We start from the raw sequence: 20518 nt of genomic DNA, 5'->3' as shown, positions 1-20518 counted from the left end.
AAATATAGTATTCTTATATTATTCTTTACATGAAATTGAACATGTTTTTTTGGAACATACCGCATTATTAAAATTACAAGTAAAATTACATTGACTATTCAGTAAAAATTGCATCTTAATGAAATTAAGAATATTGTATCAGATATAATTCACTAAATATTGAATTTATATTTCTGGCGCGAGATATACGAGTTCCATTCAGATCCATCTAATACCATTTAGATATTACGTTAGTCTTTAGCTTCGCGTTTCATGTCGTTTTGATTCTAAAACTATGTATATAACGAAACAAATAAAGAATAAATGCGTATGCAGGTAACAGCACGATCACGTATATTTAAAATTTCATTAGCCAACCTGATAAACAAACTGATATGAATAATGAAACTGTATACTATTGGCCCAGAATGCAAGAGAATAAATAAATAGGAAATAATGTAAAACTGTTGTATAGTACGAATGTTTCAACGTTAGATACATATAATATTAATAATTACATCACAATATTTATCAATGAAGCATCAGACATCCCAAACGTACCGTGTGCATGAGGTCTAGTTACTAGATTATATGCAATACATTAGCTTTTTCCATTTTCATCGATTAGACCTACAAATCATAAAATTATTTACATACCAAAAGGAACTTTTCAAGTATAAAAGAATAAATAGATGTAATCCTGCTAAGTTGTAGAATATTCGAGTAGGATCATGGCATGCAGAATTAGGCAAATTAAATTATCGCAGGTAAGCAGTTGGAAAAGCAATTGGAAACTTAAAGGAAGTATAAAATATCAATGAGAGGCAGAGACGATATATTACGGGCTGTATTAGTGCTAGTTTACACATTTATACAATGATCCATTCTTATTATCAGAGTATTGGAAATCAGTAGAGAACAACAAGCATCACCTGGTAATTTATAAACCAGGATCACTTCACCTCAGGATAATGTGGATAGATGACCAAAATTTGTAGATGAGCAAACATACTATCCTTGTCTCGCGAAATATGGTCTTATATAGTACCATATCAATCCCCATATTGTTATATCAATTGCCGTTTTGTAGTGCTTGAGTCATAAAAAAATTATTGTACTGAGACTTGGAAAATTCTGTATAGTTAATAACTAATAGTCTTCTTTGAAATTCAGCTCACTAAGGTCACAGTACTATTTTATAATCATTGTTGTCGAACGTTTCTATATTAGATTTTACTATCATGTCATATTTCTGAATAAAAATGATCTTTTATTGGTCTTCTTTTAATTAATATTTGATTTACAAGATACATCCCTCTTCGAAATTCGTGAAAAATTGATTCAGATGCAAATTTCTCAATTTATATTGTATTAATTTTAGCCTCCCGTACCGGTAATTTGCATATTTACGGACCTTCATCTGTACGGAATTCAACCATACACTATAACGTGCCGACATAACATTTATTTTAGATTTCTAGATGTAACTGGACATGAAAGCGTTCATATTCAAAACATTGGATTATCTATTGCTTCTCTGGCATCTGTTACTCTTCCCGGCCGCCATCTTCGATCCACCATATTGGATTTAACTTTAGTTTTCTGTAAATGAGAATAGGGACAAATGATACATCAAATTCACGTACAATTTCCTCAGAAATTCCTCAGATTCAAAATTTGTTCATAGTTATCCGACGATAGAACTTCCTCCTTATTTTGCTCCAAAACATTGAAATGTGATTTGGCACGTAACGCCGTGTTATCCCTGAATAGAAGACAACAAAGGCGAAAGCAAACATGCTGACACCGTAGGTTTGTGTAATTCTTTAGAAATTAATTTCACACAATATCATAATTGAATGTACTTTGATGTATACTTTGTAGATAGCTATTCGTCACTCTTCAGGATCAACTCTTTGCTTTTTCTCAATGCAGCGTCATTGTCAGTGGTGAACTTCAGGATTTGGTAAGTACGATATATAGAGAATTTTTCTTCCGTACTTTGACAGTGTCATATAGTGGACAATCACCGCCATACGCGTGGATTAATTCGTCATTTATTTGTACTCTGGTGCCTCAAATACGAAATCGTGATCATAATATGAGTTTCTGTTTGCTCTACCTTTAATCTTATTGACAACTAGCGCTATTGGTAAAGATAATAAATAAAGTACATGAATAATTTTAACCCTTTTAGGATTTCCACGTTTTGAGGTCAGTTTTAGACTTTCATTCAAACAGCTATTGCCTCCTTACTACTTATCATAGAACCATGGTTAATACATCGTTTTTTGAGGATAGAACATACTTTATTTATCTACCACTTCTTTGTCCGTATTATACACCAGAAACGAAAAAATCGGGAAAAAACAGGAGATTGTTCGAAAAAAAAGGAACCCATATTTCTTCAATAAATATACGTAAAAATATGTGGTATGTAAGAATTTCCGTGCAACTTTTTATAATGAGATCATAATATTCCCTATTCCTGGAATACTACTGTACATTACACACATATTTTAATGTACATGTCGTGTCTGTAAAGCTGGATTCCTTACAAAACTGTTTTTTTTTCAATTTTATGACCCTCATGTTGTTTTAGTAACACATTACTTGTGTAATTTATTATTTTGTAAGCCTATGTTCTTAGAATTATAGTGCTTAAGAAACTTTAGCGATTGATCTAATTTTCTGTAACGTACCTTTGTCTTCCTTGTCATTTGGAACTTTACCTGAAGAGAAAAGTCAAGTATATTATTTGGTTTTTATGTGTGTTCAATATATTTCATAATACTTAGTAGTAATACATACAGACCTTAATTGGTGTTGGAAGAGTTTCTATACACACTCATAATTAGTTTCTGTCCAAACAATTTGTTATAAAAATAAACTACCGACCTAATTTTAGCTTCGTTTTAATTTAAGATAATATAAGGTTTAAACTCAAGATATTCACTATATGTAAATACTGACCAAATTTATTTAATTCTGGTGAGCCTCTCTGTCTGACAATGATATCAATATAAATATCCTGAAAGGTATGCGAATACTATGGGTGTTCTTATTACTTCATTCAATTTTGATGTCTACTTGAATAAAATAACATGATTTAAATTGCAAAATTTATTTTACTGTGACATGATTATATATACATAACCTAGTTATATGCTTTATGTTATACAGGGTGTACTCTTATTAAAGCGACGAAATAAGTATAGAGTTGCAGAAATCCAGTAATAAATTTTGATAATTGACATCGTCGTGATAGTAACTCATCAATTTCCTCCTAAAACCTACGAGTTAGCCTTTCCTGTAGGCTCACAGCATAAAACTGAACACTATAGTCATTAGACACAGTACTCCAATGGTCAGGTTATTGAGATTGAAAGTGGATGTTGCTAAAAAGACTTACAATGATTTATTTTGCTAGTGAGTTTTGTACACTGAAAGCTAAGATAATACACATGTGCATGTAAGAAAGGGCTTTATTACTCATTGGCGCATAGTATCCAACCTTTCATTAAATCGAAATACCTAGATGATTTCTGGTTATACACAACACAAAAGTGACAAAACAAAATAAATTTAGAAAGTTTAACTTTAAAACAAACTTAAACTTTATATACATTAATAGTGTATCAGCATAGAAGATGAAAATGAAATGAAATCTTTAGTTTTACGTACCACGATTATGCCAGTTAGGCTAAAGGAGACGGTGATTATGAGAGATGAATGGAAATGGTGAAATGAAGAAAGTGGTAGGACACGGGAGAACCCCGAGAAAACCCACGGGCACAGTGTTTGTCCCCCACAAAGTCCACATGGCGCGAGCTAAAGTCGAACCAAAGACACCAAGCATCGGTGGTAAACGCTCTACCACTGAACCACCGTGCCCCTTGTATCAGCATAGGAGAAAATAATGTAGGAAAAATATGTTTATTAGCACCATGTCGCAATCAAAATATAACAATAAAGCGTGTGCAATAGAAAGAGTGCCCATAATCAAAATTTAACATAAAAATATAGTACAAGAATATTAATTCTATATTTTGTCAGTTTAAAATTGATAATGTAGTGAAAAATGATAAATAATATGGAATTATCATGCGGTATAAAATTTTGTAGGAAAAACATATTGGATATTTAAAACAGTAATACTAAAAGTAAAGTAATGGTGAAACATTTGTTATTGAGAAAATCACTATAGAACCAAATGTTACATTTCAATACATTAACACATTTAAAATACAACAGTAGGAAATAAAATGTTCTAACTTATTTATATTGGAATGAAGGCATCACTATGAAGGCAAACTTTTTGTTAAATATATTGATAATTGTAAATTCTTAAATAAATGAAATTCTTCAATTTATATTAACCCGGTGTTTCCCGTAACATCATGCACTATTAAACGCGTTTAATTGATTATAGGTTAAAGAATTGAAATAAACTTTTACAGCAAGGGGATAAACTTTAATTATAGTAATTATTTTTGGTTAATTTCTGAGGAAAAACAAAATTTTAAACTTACACAAGCAATATCCGTGAGCCTTATCTTCACACCCATGACCTAAAGAGAATTTGGTTAGTTTAATTTTATTATAACAAAGCAATTAGAATAACATTTTATAAAAAATTTACGTACTAGTTCGAGAAATTGGTCGAAAAGTGTAATATTATTTCATAGAAACTATTACAAAGATGTATTAACTAGAGGAGGTGTGTTTTAGGATTATAATGCATACTGTTCTAAGCACTTCGGAAATTTACATAACTTTATAACGTATCTAATGGGTTATGTGTGCTGAATAACTAAACAACCATGGGTTATACGTTGCGATAACGTATATTCATTCTGACAGAGTAGAGCAAATATATAGTTTTACCCAGAAGGCTTACACAGAGAAGTTAGGAAAATATTACCAAAACAAAATCTGAATCAAACAACTGTAAAAGTTCTTGCAGATTGTTAGTGTAATTATGCCACCGACAAGTAATCGAGACAGGTTGTTAACACTAAGGTAGTTGTGCAGGATATATATATTATACGTCCAAAATCTTAATTCAATATCTTTTGAAACAGTCTGGATGTTGTTGGCAATGCAAATACTGCCTTAGGCAAGTATTTGATTTTGTAACGTTATGAAGTTAGTGAAATTGTAATCTTATGAAGTATCAGCAAATGCTGCCTTAAGATGTACGTAGATATTCGAAAAAATTATTATCGTAGGTTAATAAAATTTGAAACGCAAGAAGGAAAGGAGTACGTTTGCTAGTTTATGGACTGATGTATCATCGTTTCCACGTGGAGGGATAAGTTAAAGTCTTGAATTCTCGGATATGGACTTATACTAAACTACTTAAGCTGAAATACTCGTTTCGCCATTTTAGATGTGATGTGCTGTATCATGTTTTCATATATATATTACGTTCTCTATAGAGACAGTGACTTACAAATGGTTTATGATAATAATTAGAATGTCAAGAAGTTGTGAGTTACGAATTTGGAAGGTGCATTATTTGAACAGCACAATGTGACATCCAACACAGCTTCGTACACAAAGCGTAACTTCAAAAAATATTTTCGAAACAACAGATCACAAAAGAATTGATGCGACCATGAACTGAAGATTTATTTCCAGCAGGTTTCTTCTGAGCGACTTAGTTTAAGTTCTCTTTCAACATGGCACACCGCCGCACTGTTGTGAAGTCAAAAGACTTGACTACACTGTCGATTCCTTGATAACATTTCACAATGAAAATGGTTTTCAAAAACATGGCTAGTCATGTCCCCTTGTGTGAAAAGGAAAAAAAATAACAATAAATAATAATAATAATAATAATAATAATAATAATAATAAATGAGTTTTCATAAGTTTCAAATACAGGCTTTTTGAACATTCTTTATTTTTCCTTATATATTCAATTATCTTATTCGCTAACAAATTAAGAACTTTTAGTACTGATTAGTTTAAATATTGTTAAATATACCACAATTTATATACGTAACTTAAATGTATTATAATATTCAGTATAATTTATACTCACAGTCACATGAATGTTTCTCATTTCTAAAAGATGTGCTGCAATCTTCAAAAATAGGTAATTAGTATTATTTACTTTTATGTATTTTTTATAACAATTCATTATTTAATATTGAAATAAGTATATGTACGGTATGACTACATAGACTACAGTGCGTGTTACATTGATGTGTATCACATATTTTTGAAGGGAAAATCCATGGTATTTTTTTTGTGTTTATTAAGTACAGTAAATTTAATTAGACGTGATCGTTATGTAATTATTGTCAGATACACAATAGAGTAGCAAGAGAAATGACATTTTTTCATACGAGAAAGGATCTATGATAATAATGTGTGATATTATAATATCACCGCTTTAGAATTTAAAATAAAATATATTGCTATTAATTTACCAATAAAAATTAATGATCCGTATGATTTACTATCACAATAATGTTAATAACTTTATTCCCTGCCCTACTGGTATTCAATTTAATTTCGGAGAAATAAAAACTAATCATTTTTCCAATGAAAACATTGAATTGAAACTGTGTCTCTTACTGATTTATCAATGAATGAATCATCAATAACTGAAGAAAAACGGAATACTGTGAGATAATATCAATGAATTTTGAAACAGATTTCTAACAGTGACCCATGAAGTTTCAAAATATCTTTATATTTTGAATGTTATTCCAACTTACATTTACACGTGTCGAAAACTTAAACACAATGACTTTTCGAGTATATAGGGCACGACGACCGTAAAGAAGTCACACCAAATGGAACACAGATATCAACATATCACAAATAAAGGACACACTAACACGGATCATGCCAAATTGGAGGGAAACATGGTAGAAGGGGTCACACAACATAAACCCAAAACTTGGTACCAAAATACACATACCACGAAAACACTGTGAGTCGCATGGCGGCATCGAAAACCGCTTAATATGTAATTTGGTTGCAACAGATTGACTACTTAGTTTAATGTAATGCATATATGTAACACTACAATTTCTTTTCTATGAATAAGGTATCCATGTTTTCAAATTATTATGACAATAATTCATTGTGAAACAATTACTTAAAGAGAAGTGTTTTCACTAACAGTGAAATGAATAAGATTGGAATTTATGGTGAGATTCAGTTCTTATTTGTGGGAGGAAAACAGCAGCATAGGAAATTCATAATAATATCTCATCTGCATTGGGTGATTCCTGTAATTCCTACGAAACTGTTGAAGTTCGTGTAAAATTAAGCCTGGAATGTATATTCGGTTGCTGGGGCATACCAATAGTTATACTTATCGCCACTGCGGCCCTGTTTTCATGTGTATTGATTGGTACTTCCTTGTATTGTCACTCTAGAGAAGGTGTTTTCCAATGGTAGTTGTGAAGCCATTGAATAGAGCTTCCGTTTATGAATACAAGACAAATAATTGGCGGGATTCTGCAGCACCCTATGTGTCTGTTTACGTTTGTGAAATCCAGTGCTGTTGAAAACCGTTTTAGGCACTTCACTTGTGTTTATGTAATATTTTCTGATGGCTAAAGTAAGTGCATGTTCAAAGAAGTTTACAGATTTACTGAACACACAGGGCCTGAAATTATTCATTTTTACAACGAAACAAACGGAAGTATTGACTGTTACGTTCAGTTACTTAAGATATGTAGTGTCAACAAAAAGCATTGCGTTTTCCTTATGGTGTATGTTGGATCAGTTTGGTGTTAAATAATAGTTATGTTCTCCAATATTGTGGATCAACAAAAGGATATCGTACATAAAGAGTTTCTCAGGGCAGTTTCTAGACTTTACGTGAAGGGGCGCCTAAAGAAGAACATTCGTATGAATTTATCTATTGGCATCAAAATATTCTTTGTATTGAAGGCCACCTGCCATTAATGAATGGTTCTTCATACTGGTCTTTCAAAGCAAGCACGATGTCGAATATGCCCCAGAAACAAGGGCAGGAAATTTAGTTTTGTACCAGATGCAAGATGACTTTTTGTCCTGAGCACGAAAAGGAAGTGTGAATGTCATGCAGTAAAAAGTAGCTATGTTCAAAAGTGCAGAAAATGATATGTATTCTCATATGTGATAAAGTGATATAAATTTGTTAAAGTTCGATTATTATTTCTTTCAGTGGTAATTAATTAATTAAAATACAGTGTTCTGACGTGTATATTAATGTTGGCATTTTGTGTGTATGTGTCTTTGAGGGTTAATTTAACCGTGACCTTGAAACAGAACAACCACATCCTGCAACTCGAAATCATGGTAAATTGCCACAAATGATCGATTATGTTTACGATTTTGATATAACAGACATATGGCTAGACGTGCGCGGCACAGTAGAAGACAGAAGAAGTTTAACTGTTTGCGTTCATCTCATTGTATATAGTGAATTACATATTAAGCATTGCGCAGGATGAATGTCGTGTTTACGTACTCCAGAGCATAGAGAAAATCATATCGATGGGCAATAACTAACTACGCTGCGATAGAAACTTCTGCATCTTGCGTCCCCAAATATAGCTTTCTCTTCTAATCATCTCTTCTTGAAACTGAACAAGTTTTGGTAGCATGAAAATGTGGGTCAAATACAGGATCGCACAGAAAGTAAATGAATTCTTTCTAAGGCTCAAAGAATCTCATTTCCGCGAAGCAGTCACGAAACATAAGGCGAAGAAGAAATATTTCATTATGAGAAAAATATGTATGATATAGTTCTATATATGATTACTTCGTTTTGATTACATATTTATGCAAACCTTTCTAAATGACATTAATTTCAGTACTATCAACAAGGTATACAACAGTTTCACTCAATGATTATTGAACTACGGAGTACTACTAAAATAATTTCCGTGAAAGTAAACATAGCAGTTAAACACACTTAATCATAATTTCTCGATCCACCAATTACTTATACTTTTATATAAAGTGTACCTGCCGTACTTCCTATTAATGTACCTCTTGTACAAAATTAGAAAATGGACATTTTAGAAAGTAGACTATATAACGGTGCTAAAGTGCTTTCAAGTGACCTATCCGTTAAAAATACATCCGTAATTAAAAAAAAATATTTGTGAGGAGAAAATGAAATCATATTTTTGGATAGAATGGAAAATAAACGATAGGTGTTACGAACAGGAGAAAGAAATACACAATGTGCTGTCATTGGAAGACAAGAAAGATTTAATGAAAACAGAAGATTCTACAATTAACTAACAGTACTAAAACATAAAATTGCTCTTTTAAGAAGAATGGATTAGCTTAGATTCGTGGTGTATGATTTTGATTAATTTATAAGCAAATTATCTTCTAATAACCACACAGTGATGACAGTTATTTTTAAATGCATATATTATAGTAATGAAATTTGAATGTGTGGTACTTACTGTTTCTAATGCTCTAAAGCTAAATGCCATTGTGTATAGGGACAAAGTTAGATTATTTATTAGATTATTGGATACTAGTGTAGATATTTTTGGACTTATTTCTAATTTTCTTTATTGCTTTCATAATCTTATTTACAAAGAAGAAAACTGTCTGGAGCGCAGTACGAAGTCTTAGTTAATTATAACCAAAACATAGTTTCTAACATTCCCTTTCCTAGACAATACTACTTCTCTTCCGAGAGAATGATTAACTATAATGTTTATGAAAGTGTATAACTTATGTGAATATAAATACCTGTGTAAACAGCTTTGAAGTGATGATCTTTATCTATGCTCCATTCTGAAAGATTTTAAAGTAAACAGTACAGGCCATAGTACAAAAATACATCACAATCTAAAACTAATTTGGTACTTTCACTATTGAAGTTATGTATTTATGAATATTTCAGAATCCTGCAGTTTGTTCCAATGTTTAATATATTAGAAACAGGTATTCCTGGCAAAAAATGTGTTGAATATTTGGATGGAAGTTGAGGTGGACTTCATGCTATACTTCGGATAAAATTGCTACTAAACTTGCTGAAACACTATTTTCTCAGCTACATAAATAACTACGATATAAACATTACACAAAGTACACAAAGTAAGAAAACTATTAATGCTACAGTTATTGAGATTGGTACAAGATTGAAAGAGAAACAACTATGAGAAAATGTTGAACACGTAGTCTGTGAAAAGCTGTTTAAAGCTAGTCGAAAGAGAAACTACCTAAAAAGATGTTCACTCTTTAAATGTTAAATGCCAGGTATGGAATTACTGTATCATGGTACAAACCCAAATAGGTTTCCAACATAACTACTAGCCAACTATCACTAGCAGAAAGTTACTGTGGGACTTCTATGTAACAGCCAGACTGACTCCGTCTCGTAGTAAATCTATTAATGAGGTTTACGAAATCCTACCTCGGCTAAGGATTAAAAGTGTTGATATATATTGGCTCTTATTTCTTGGTACTTGGTACTTTGATTTGCATTTCATAAAGTAATCATCATACGATAAATTTATGCTCACTGTATTAATGTGATAGTTGCTGTCCTCAAAACATTTTATATATAATATTTAAATTTGAAAGCTGTGGACTCTTATGGATATTAAGTAGTCACTAAATTGTCACATTAACTACTTTATCAATTCCATTCTACATGAAACTTGCACAAAGTTTCTGGTAATTGTAAATTTGAAAGGAAAAGTAAATAGCTAAGTCAAATCTCACTTATCAATATTATTATCGTACATGATTTAGCAAGTTTCATTGTAAAGCAATAGTGTTTTGTCGTGTTCTTTTATGTAATGAAATCAAATACATTGTCGTGATGTTTCGAAGGATAAAGTTACGTGTCTTTCCTAGATATATGATAGACGATTGACTTTGTGAAATGTTGAAAGCAGAATATATATATATATATATATATATATATATATATATATATATATATATATATATATATATATTTAATGAAGTTATTGTTTAGCATGTACATTTGGAATACGTAATGTCATTTGGAAAATTGGCGCCGTGTTATTTAAAAAGAAAGAAATTTTAATATGAATTTGTGACACTGGTAATTTGGCCGTAATACAGAGCTTACAAATGTGGTCCTACCAATATGTACATAGTATATTATTTTTGGTTTTTCTTGCTTACCCAAAAATATTTCGTGGACGTTTAAAGAAGAATGACACTCCCAATATATAAATATAAGGCTGGTTTCCTTTTCCCTAAACGTTGAAAACTTTCTCGTTAATTCGCAATATTGCGTGCGTCACTTTTAGAGTATATGTGTTACTGTTGGTAGAATGTACACAATAAATTGGTTAATATCTGCTGCTTATTACTGCACACTTTTCACGTACAGTACATAAATGACTGAATGATCAGATTTTCAGTAGTGTAAGGTGTATTTTCTTGTCTGGCACAGATTTTTCATAAATAAAACAATTGTTTCCTTTATCACTAAATAGCAACTGCCGCTTAGATCAAAGATAACAAACACAACCTATAACTGAATTGTGTTCATCAGGTTATGACGTATGATGATGATGTACATTTGATAGAAGATACAGGAGGACAATGGACATGCAGAGAAGTTTTTGAACACTAGCAGAAACATGGGTTCAGGAATTAATGCAGAAAAATCTAAATGTATGGAAGTTCCCAGGGATTGTAATACTAAAAATTCTGGAGATATGAAAAATATATAAAATACTTTCATAAAAGTAGATAACTTCAAATATTAAGCGTCAGTATTAACAGAGGAAAACATACCCACGTAGAAATTAAATGTCTACTACATCCAGAGGATATGTATTGTTATTTACTTCAATATAGTTTGTCTTCGCGAATTACATCGAACAAGTAGAAGACTAAACTATATAAAAAGATAATATTATTTGTTGTTCTGCATCATTGCGAAACATAGTCGCTTACTCTGAGGTATAAACACAAGCTGAAAATATTTGAGAATAAAATCCTGAGGCGAATAATTTAAGAAGAATGTACATGGTGGAAACTTTATAATTAGAATTTACATAATTTATATTATTTACCAAACATTGTTAGGGTCATCAACTCTGGGAGGCTCAGATATGTAGGTCATTTAGCCAGAATGAAAGGAAGTGCAGAAATTCGAAACTTTAACTGAAAATCGAGTCCTAAAAAGACCATTAGGAAGAACTAGAGCAGATGGGAGGGCAATATAAGGATATATATCTCTAATAGTAAGACAGATTATTTTTCTTTTGATATTCTTACGGTTAATATTACAAATTTCGTTCCTGAAGTACATACTTTGTCTTTGTAATTATACATCATAGGCTTAAAGAAAGTTCTCTTCTGGTATGGCAATTAATATGTAATAATTATTAATTACTATCCAATTATTTAGATTAGTTCTTAGGTTGTCAACTTATTTTATGTACTTACTTGAAGGGTTTCTAGGTAATAATATTAAATCATCATTTGGTTGTGCCGTTGAACAAAACCATATCTGAAATCATACATAGAAAATAAATCCAACTATTTCGATTCAACATTTCGTCAGAATTATCACTGTTATGGAAAAGGGATAGTTGGGAAGTTTTCGTAATTTACTTAACATTTAATCAATTTCCCTAGTGTATAAAGACAATATTTTGTCATCGTAATGGTGAAAGCAAAATGAATCATACTTTAAGGAATTGTTTTCAAGTCGTAAAAAAATGTTCGCTAAAGTGAACCATTACATATTAGATAATGAGTGCAGAGTCTATTATTAGGCGAAAAAATACCGACACACAAATTCGTTGAATTTATTACAAAGAGTTACAATTATTGGAATAACAGTTTTATATAGCTGATTAGACATGTAGAACCATGAATATCAAGACCGATTTCCATAGTTGTCCCTCCAAATCTTTGGATCACTGTACGCTATAGTAGAAATAATACATATTAAGCAGAAACACACAACAGAAATAGAAAATGCATTATTTATATAATTTACCTTGCACTAATGAACAAAATGAGATTGGTCATAGTAAGTAAAATATAGGTATACAAAGTACATGTAATTAGGTTACGAGGTTTCTAAACATGTTGTTAAACAAATATTAACTATCAAATTTAAATGTGATTCCTGATCCTGTTTTGTTTTTAATAAAACGATATAATGGCTATGTTAAAATTAAATCATCACATTAGTTTTAAATCAGTGACACGTGCCTGCAGCTTAACACCTGCTGGTCCAAATAGCTACATTTATTTCTATGTTTTTTACATTATTAGGATTTGCGCAATGCATATGATCAGACAATTGCCGTTTACTAGTAGAGTACAATATTCAAGTGTACATTTGTCTCTAAAGTGTTAATTTGAAGGTTTTTTCCGCTACTGTAATCACTCCATGTAACTGTCTATACATTTGTATCCGCTTTTCGTATGTCGCAGAGTATTGATAACAGATGAAGTTGTTTGTTCTTAACCCTTATCCGGACAAGACATTTTTGTAATGTAAACGGGCAACCGGGGCCTGTGAGGCCCAGTATATATATTTTAAGTTCAGAATACACAAAATCAATGCCTATTGTCACTTACTGTTCAGACTAGTCTAGAATGTACCGGTATATATTTTTGTCAAGTAGCGAAACTTCGTGTCAAGCGTGTAAGCCGACCAAGCAGAATAGTAAATCCGGTCCAGATATTTTTGTAACGTAAACGGGCAACCGGGGCCTGTTAGGCCCAGTATATATTTTAAGTGCAGAACACTCAAAATTCAATGTCTGTTGCCGCATACTGTTCCGACTAAAGGTTACAGTAGTCACCTGTTCAATATATAATTATGTGATCTAATATTTGACAGAAATTTCACTAAAGTTATACGGGGCCTCCTAGGCCCCGGTTGCCCGGTTACATCAGGAAAATATTTTCAAATTTAAAAAAAAGCTTTACCAACTCGATATGTTCATGATTTTAACTTCGACGAAAGATAGAAGAATTCAGTATTTTATGTCTTCGAAATATGTATGGTTATTGAGAAATTTTAGAAAAATAAAGCTACTGGTCCTCTGAGGCCCCGGTTGCCCGGATAAGGGTTAAAGCTGTTATCTTGAGTACATGTGTTCTGTGGTTGGATTACCGCACATATAGGTTTGTGGTGGAAAGGACCGTGACTGTAAAATGTATCGGGCTTCACCTGTCTCTCCCACATTTTCTCAAATCTCATATAGTCATTCACTGTGTTTGGTAATCCTTCTGTGCCCTCTAAATAGCATAGTACGGAACACAAAAATAAGAAAGATATGAATAAATCGAAGATGTACATTCGTTATATCTTTGGTAAAAAATTATACAGGACCATAATAATCTGACGTGATGTTTCATTCAACTAATGCGAAAAGTATATAAGCAAGGATAAATAACACTTTTTAAAGATTTGTACTTTAATATGTATAAATCCATAAAAATATAAGTACAGTTCTAATCCACAAATTGTAACATTGTAGGATACTAGTTTCTTAGAAGAAAAACAGCAACATCTTATGAGAGTTTAAGTATGTTCATATTGTTTCATTGCTTTTTGCTGTCTTATCAGAGTTAGTTATGCAATACTTCGACACTTAGTAAAATTAAGTGACTGGAAATATATTTGCTTGAATAATAGAATATTGAATATGAATGAGAGTGTAATATTCTATATATTATACAAATGATATAAACTTCGGTTTTGTAGAAAATCGTAGGGCGTTTGGAGTTTCAAATACTTTTTGCGGGAGGGAAAGCTTTGTTAATTCGGGAGTGGCAAACTAAAAGGCCACATTTGCGAGTCTTAGTAGCATAAATTCACAAAATTACTGGATCAATTATTGGTAACAGTTTTATCTTCAAATGAGAGAGGACGAGAGGAAAATGATTATGGAAGACAGTAGTAAAGGAAGGTTGTAACTTGTGAGTTTACAGCGATCATGGACGGTGGTCAAGTAGGTTATCAACTAATCCAGGCGTGAGATTAAGAATATAAAGATGTAGTTATTTACTTTATTTCTTGTAAAATATCCTCGATTCAAACACTGAGCTCAGAAAAATCAACTGCGAATGGCAAGACACAGTACATTTTGTACGTGACAGCAATCTCATTAAATACATGACTGTAGTCGCTGTATGCCCTACGACTGTGTATACAAGAGAATGACTGGTGAAATGTGATCAGAGGCTTGATAAATTATTTCTTGTAGGTGACTTATATTGCGGATTTCTCAACACTACGCAGTCTATTATATATATACATATACTTGCAGATAATATCAAGGGTATTGTTTCCAGTTGATCAGGATGGTCTTTCCAGAAAGTGAACACATGTTGCTCGAGGAGCGTCACACACTTTTCGAAGTTATGTTAATTTTGATGGAAAGTAGTCCAATGATTTGAGACTCTCAATTGTTGCATCATATTATTTCCTTTTGCTGGACTACGCTCCTTACTCGCATTTACTCCCTTTGTTCTATTGTCACATCAGTACTCACAATTAAGCCGCTGATATCTTTCCATTTCATCAGAAATATGTCTCGTACTTCTACAGTATGACACATAAAGGAGAGGTCCAGTTTGGGTCGTTGTGTAGCTCCTTAGGAAAGAATTATACCTGCTAATCTATACCATACTCATTTAGTTTATGTTGAAAGTGAGGCTTAGGAGTATAATGGTTAATTTCTTACGCAATTCATATCACAGTCTCAACTTTTCAATTTACCATCGGAAATACTGGCTGATGTACAATGATATAGGATAATACAAAATTCTCAAGGCAAGGTTTCAACAATGTAAAATGCACAACCTAGTAGGCCTTAACCAGTAAATGTTACAGTGCTTACTTGATGCACTTGGAGTCAGTGGTTCTATTTCAGGTCTCGATAATATTTTTGTAATACACAGACAACAAGTGTATAGTTTTTCTCAGAATTCTTCGGTTTTCTATCACCCGCTCAACACTATCAATTCAACAAATATCACCATATCTTTCATCTGCGAAGCATTGCTATTATTTAGCTAACTGAAACACGTGAATTTTAATTCACATTACGAATGATAAGAATTCAATATTAAAAGCCGAAGTTGTAAATATATAACTAGCGACTAGAATAGGATAGGAACGTATGAAGCGAGACCAACAATAGTTCATTGCTGTTTTGCAGTTATCACTATTGCCCTACAACTTTCAGATTATCATCTTGGACACTGGCAATGGATTTCAGACGGGCAGATCGTTGATTTCCGCCGTAATACATCTAAACTAAAGATTAGACCGAATAATCCCAGGCGCCACTGAAGCAAATGGTCTTTAGATTTATTAATACTATTTTAGGTTCCTGGATGTCGATGCGTAGCAAATGGCCCTCATTTATCTAGAAGTCATAGTGCGTATATTATTGGCATAATTATATATATATATATATATATAGATATAGATATAGATATAGATATAGATATGGATATATGCTGTCTTCAAAATAATATAATTTCTAAAATTTTGTGTTGTTAAGGTTTGTCCCTGTAATGGTTTTCTGAGGTTGCAAAACCAGTCGGAATTTTTTCTTGTCTACAATTATAATGCTTATGTAGAAGACATTTTGAATCGGGTCAAAATCTTACGTTTGAATTCATTGATTGTTTAATTTTCTTTCCGTGTTCTACAGTAATTTATAAAAACCATTAAACTTGCAATTTTCAGAGGGTGATTTCAAGCATTACATTAAACAATCTAAAATAAATTGTACATTGGAACAGCCCCAGAAATTAAGTATAGGGTCACCTAAATTTGTTTGTTGAATATATACGAATTTGAAGAGCATAATAGTTTATTCCGTCAGAATTCCCTGAAACACAATACATACGGAACTTCATCAATACATATGTTTGGAATGGAATATTCAAGCAATAACTTCAGAAACTAGTTGCACACAACGAAAAACAAAAGTGAATATAATCACAAATAAAGCACTTCAAGGAAGTGGACCAATATACCCATGTCAAAATTTAGTTTCTATATTTCAATAGTTTGTGTGGGTAAAAACAATAATGGTCCAAGAATCTAGTCCTTCACCGATTTATTTTATAAAAATCAAAATAGTCTTTGTGTCTACAAAGTTTGATGTATCTCTCGTATGACCAAGGACGCAGGAAGTAGCGTTTCATACAGGAACCTCTTTGCTTCAAAGCAGCCTCCAGGGATTGTGAGATAGGTAGAACCCCTTCGTCCAGTGCGACTTCCAGAGCTGTTATGGGTTGGTGGTCAGTGGTCAACTGATACCTCCACCAACTTTGGTTCCTCTTTTATAGGACCTCAAAGGGGCTCGTCCTCATTCAGTTCTCATCGTGTTGATTTTCGTGTCTTCCTTTTCAGCGTATAGTCTGCTTGTTTGTAAATGTTATCACATATCGTCCATAAATATGTGATTATGTTGTGACGTGGGAATCCTTACAATATAAAAAAGAATTTAAACCATGGCCTCTGACTTAAGTTAAAATGAACTTTGAAGTAGGGATCCTCTGCTCCTCTAACACAAAATTTTAACGTGAGTACTCTACATTTTTGAGTATTATGCATAACAATTTTTGTGAGTTTGACCGCTAATATGTTCAAAATTCTAGAGCGTAACGACACTTCTTGTTATATAATAGCTTAATCTCTACGAATTACTAATTGTTGTTTTTAAAAGGTAAGAGTTGATACTAAAATTCGGAAATTTTAATTATTTGTTTCAAGGGACTACTTGAGCTTTAAAAATATATTTCAAAGTGTTGACTCGAATCCTGTTCTAACTTGTTCACATTGATGTAAATAATGAGAGGAATTATGGGATGATATATCAATGTACATTCTAGTAGAAAAAACGTAGTTTTGAAATTAGTTAATGATTTGATATTCTCATTATTTCTCCCGAAGTCTTTATCTAAATATACAATATCAGCGTTCATTACACAATATTATTTGAAACTGTGTGTTATGACAGCGAAACTGAGTTTTCTAGTATGTCGATGAAATAGTTAAATACCTCGTGATCGTGTTTGTTTCTGGCCAAATATGTTATGCAATCTGAGCCTGATTTAGTCATCACTTACACATATTACAAAAATAAACTCTGAATTTTTAAACCTTGGTTTGATTTTTTAAAGAGAGATATAATAAATACATTTGCCGATTACTGTTAACGCTATTGTCAGTCTTTTTCTATCATTTACTCAGTGCAAAACATTTTATTGTTATTAGAAGGTGTATTAAAATTGACATAAAATTAAGTTTGTTACGTAAAATCAAACCTTAGGAGTTAATCAGACAAAGGATTTTGCAGTAGATGGAAAGAAGTGAAGGTTTTTGAGGCTTGATTGGAAATATACTTCTTATCGGATCCCACTGAATTCATAAAAGCAGACAATTTACGTATGAGTAATAATATGCTGGAATTTTTAAAGATTTTGATCGAATTAGTCACTATAAGAAGCAACACTGCTTGTTGTACATTTGAACCACCAAATCTCTAACAAATCTATATATCACATAAAATTAATTAATTTCAATTTTTGCATCCAACAATTATGATTGGAATCGGGAAATCTGTGATAATCAGAGAACTTTAAGACAAATAATCAACATGATATATCAACAGAAACCTCATACACCAGCTATGGAATCAGGTATCCTTAGCACCAAAGGACAGCTCTCTAGAAATACGACCAGGCTAGAACTAGAACTCCATTCAATAATGGTATTGATAAAGTTGGATAATTTTGTGTAATCAGTCTTATATATCACAGACCTATATGAAGCTTCATTGCAGCTTCGTGGTTAACGTAGAAACCTTTGGCAAAACACATTCGGGTTTGAATCCTGTGTGTTCTATGGTTTCTATGCAAGGCTAAGGTGTAGGTTCAAATCTCTCAGCGTTGTCGGTAGAAATTAAGAAAATTAAACGCGAAATCAACGAAACTGGCAAAATGAACATGCCATTAAATCTTATTACAGTATGTTTCACGATTGACACATTTTTATATCTAAAATTTATGTAAAGTTTTAGTTTTTGTTCGTCATGAAATGTATATAATTTTCCACTTACCTTTCGGTCTTGTTATGAGTAATATTAATATGTGTAATAATTTTAAGTATTCCCTTACCTCTGCTAAAAGCAATACGATATGTGAAGAACATAACTTCATTATTTGAGAGTAATGAAGCACTATTGTTCATAATTTCTTAAAGTTTACAAACAAAATTTGTTCACGTGTTAGCATTTTTTGTTTAATACTTCTTTACATCGATCTGCATAGAGAGCACTATTTTAGCATATAATTTACCCAGTACTTTCTGAATATCAGTTTGTTATTTTAGAGAATGTCGCTAGGTGGTACTGTGTTAGGCTATGATCCGGGATCTTGCGAATAAATAAGATCGAAAAATTATGTTCCTTTGTTTCATCGTGTGTTTAAGAAACTTCATGCACAATATGAAACCTTTTACGTGAAAGTTACATGGAAATATTGATAGTTATGAGCTTGCAGAAGCATTCCGCTGTTTAGTTAAGGAATTTCAAACAATATTGTTGACAATTTATGTTTTAAAAACATTCCATTGAATGATGGTTATCAGTATAATGTTTAAGACAAATCTTTACGTAAATAATAGTGTAAGTCAAGTGTGACGTTCAAAGATACATTTAATTAGGAAAACGGAACAAAGTAGTTGATGCAACTAAATTTTTGAGTTACATTATACAATATTTTGAAGAACGTAACCCAACTTTGGAAAATAACAACAGTGAATTATGAGAATTATATAGTTACGTACACATAATAACATGAACATTCATAGTAACATTGTACACAGATTTCTATAGATCTATTTCAACCAACGTTAGTCTCAAAAATCAGTGAACACTTATAAACAAATTAAAATAAACTTTTATATTCGAATCATATTAAGAAACAACCAATATGAAATGTTATGCCTCTTACAAAACTGAAAATATGCTACACAAAACTTTGAATTTTCTTGTTATATGTTCAAAGGTTCAAAACCGTGTGCCACAATAGAAAACAATTTTGAAAGTCTACACAGTTAACATACTAGTAATGTAAAAAGATCATGGGATCACACACTACTTTAAATTCAGTATTAACAAGTTTTGATTGTAATGTATCAAATACTTTTTAACTGCAGATTATGCTTAATACAGAATACACAACGTTTGTAGCACAAAATATATTTTCAAAAGTTGCTTATTGTTTAATTAAGCAACTTGATTTCTATATATTGAGACACGCAGGATCAGAGGAGGATGGTGTCCTTTGGTGCGACGAGACGCTGTTTCAAAGTTTGATAATACATTTTCCTAATATAGATGGCTGACGATAGCACTGAATAGGATCCTAAGGAAAATGTTCATAAAATACTTTGTATAAAATGTTAAATATTATGAAGCAGAAAGCTGATCACTAAGACAGGAAGGAAGGACGAAGGTTGAAGAGCATTCGTGATGTGGATAAACATAAAAAGAAGTTGAAGAATATTCGTGTGAAG

General features: G+C 31.9%; 1 protein-coding gene across 3 annotated transcripts in view; it reads right to left on the bottom strand.

Moving 5' to 3' along the window:
• Positions 1 to 19387, bottom strand: part of LOC145683706 (uncharacterized) — a 169118-nt gene extending 149731 nt beyond the window's left edge. For all 3 annotated transcript variants that reach the window (XM_081755143.1, XM_081755144.1, XM_081755145.1), the window contains exons 1-6: positions 19117 to 19387; positions 12397 to 12460; positions 9709 to 9753; positions 6029 to 6070; positions 4512 to 4550; positions 2682 to 2711 (exon numbers count right to left, since the gene is read on the bottom strand). In XM_081755143.1, coding sequence (XP_081611269.1) covers positions 2682 to 2711; positions 4512 to 4550; positions 6029 to 6070; positions 9709 to 9753; positions 12397 to 12460; positions 19117 to 19158 — 262 coding nt within the window. In that variant the 5' untranslated portion in view covers positions 19159 to 19387. The remainder of the gene's footprint in view (positions 1 to 2681; positions 2712 to 4511; positions 4551 to 6028; positions 6071 to 9708; positions 9754 to 12396; positions 12461 to 19116) is intronic.
• Between the last annotated feature and the right edge of the window lie 1131 nt (positions 19388 to 20518).

Source organism: Thermobia domestica, chromosome 4 (genome assembly GCF_964235325.1).
Source record: "Thermobia domestica chromosome 4, izTheDome1.hap1.1, whole genome shotgun sequence".
In the NCBI taxonomy this organism is placed as follows: Eukaryota; Metazoa; Arthropoda; class Insecta; order Zygentoma; family Lepismatidae; genus Thermobia; species Thermobia domestica.
The sequence above is the reverse complement of the archived record's forward strand: the minus strand, read 5'-3'. Positions and strand labels throughout refer to the sequence as shown.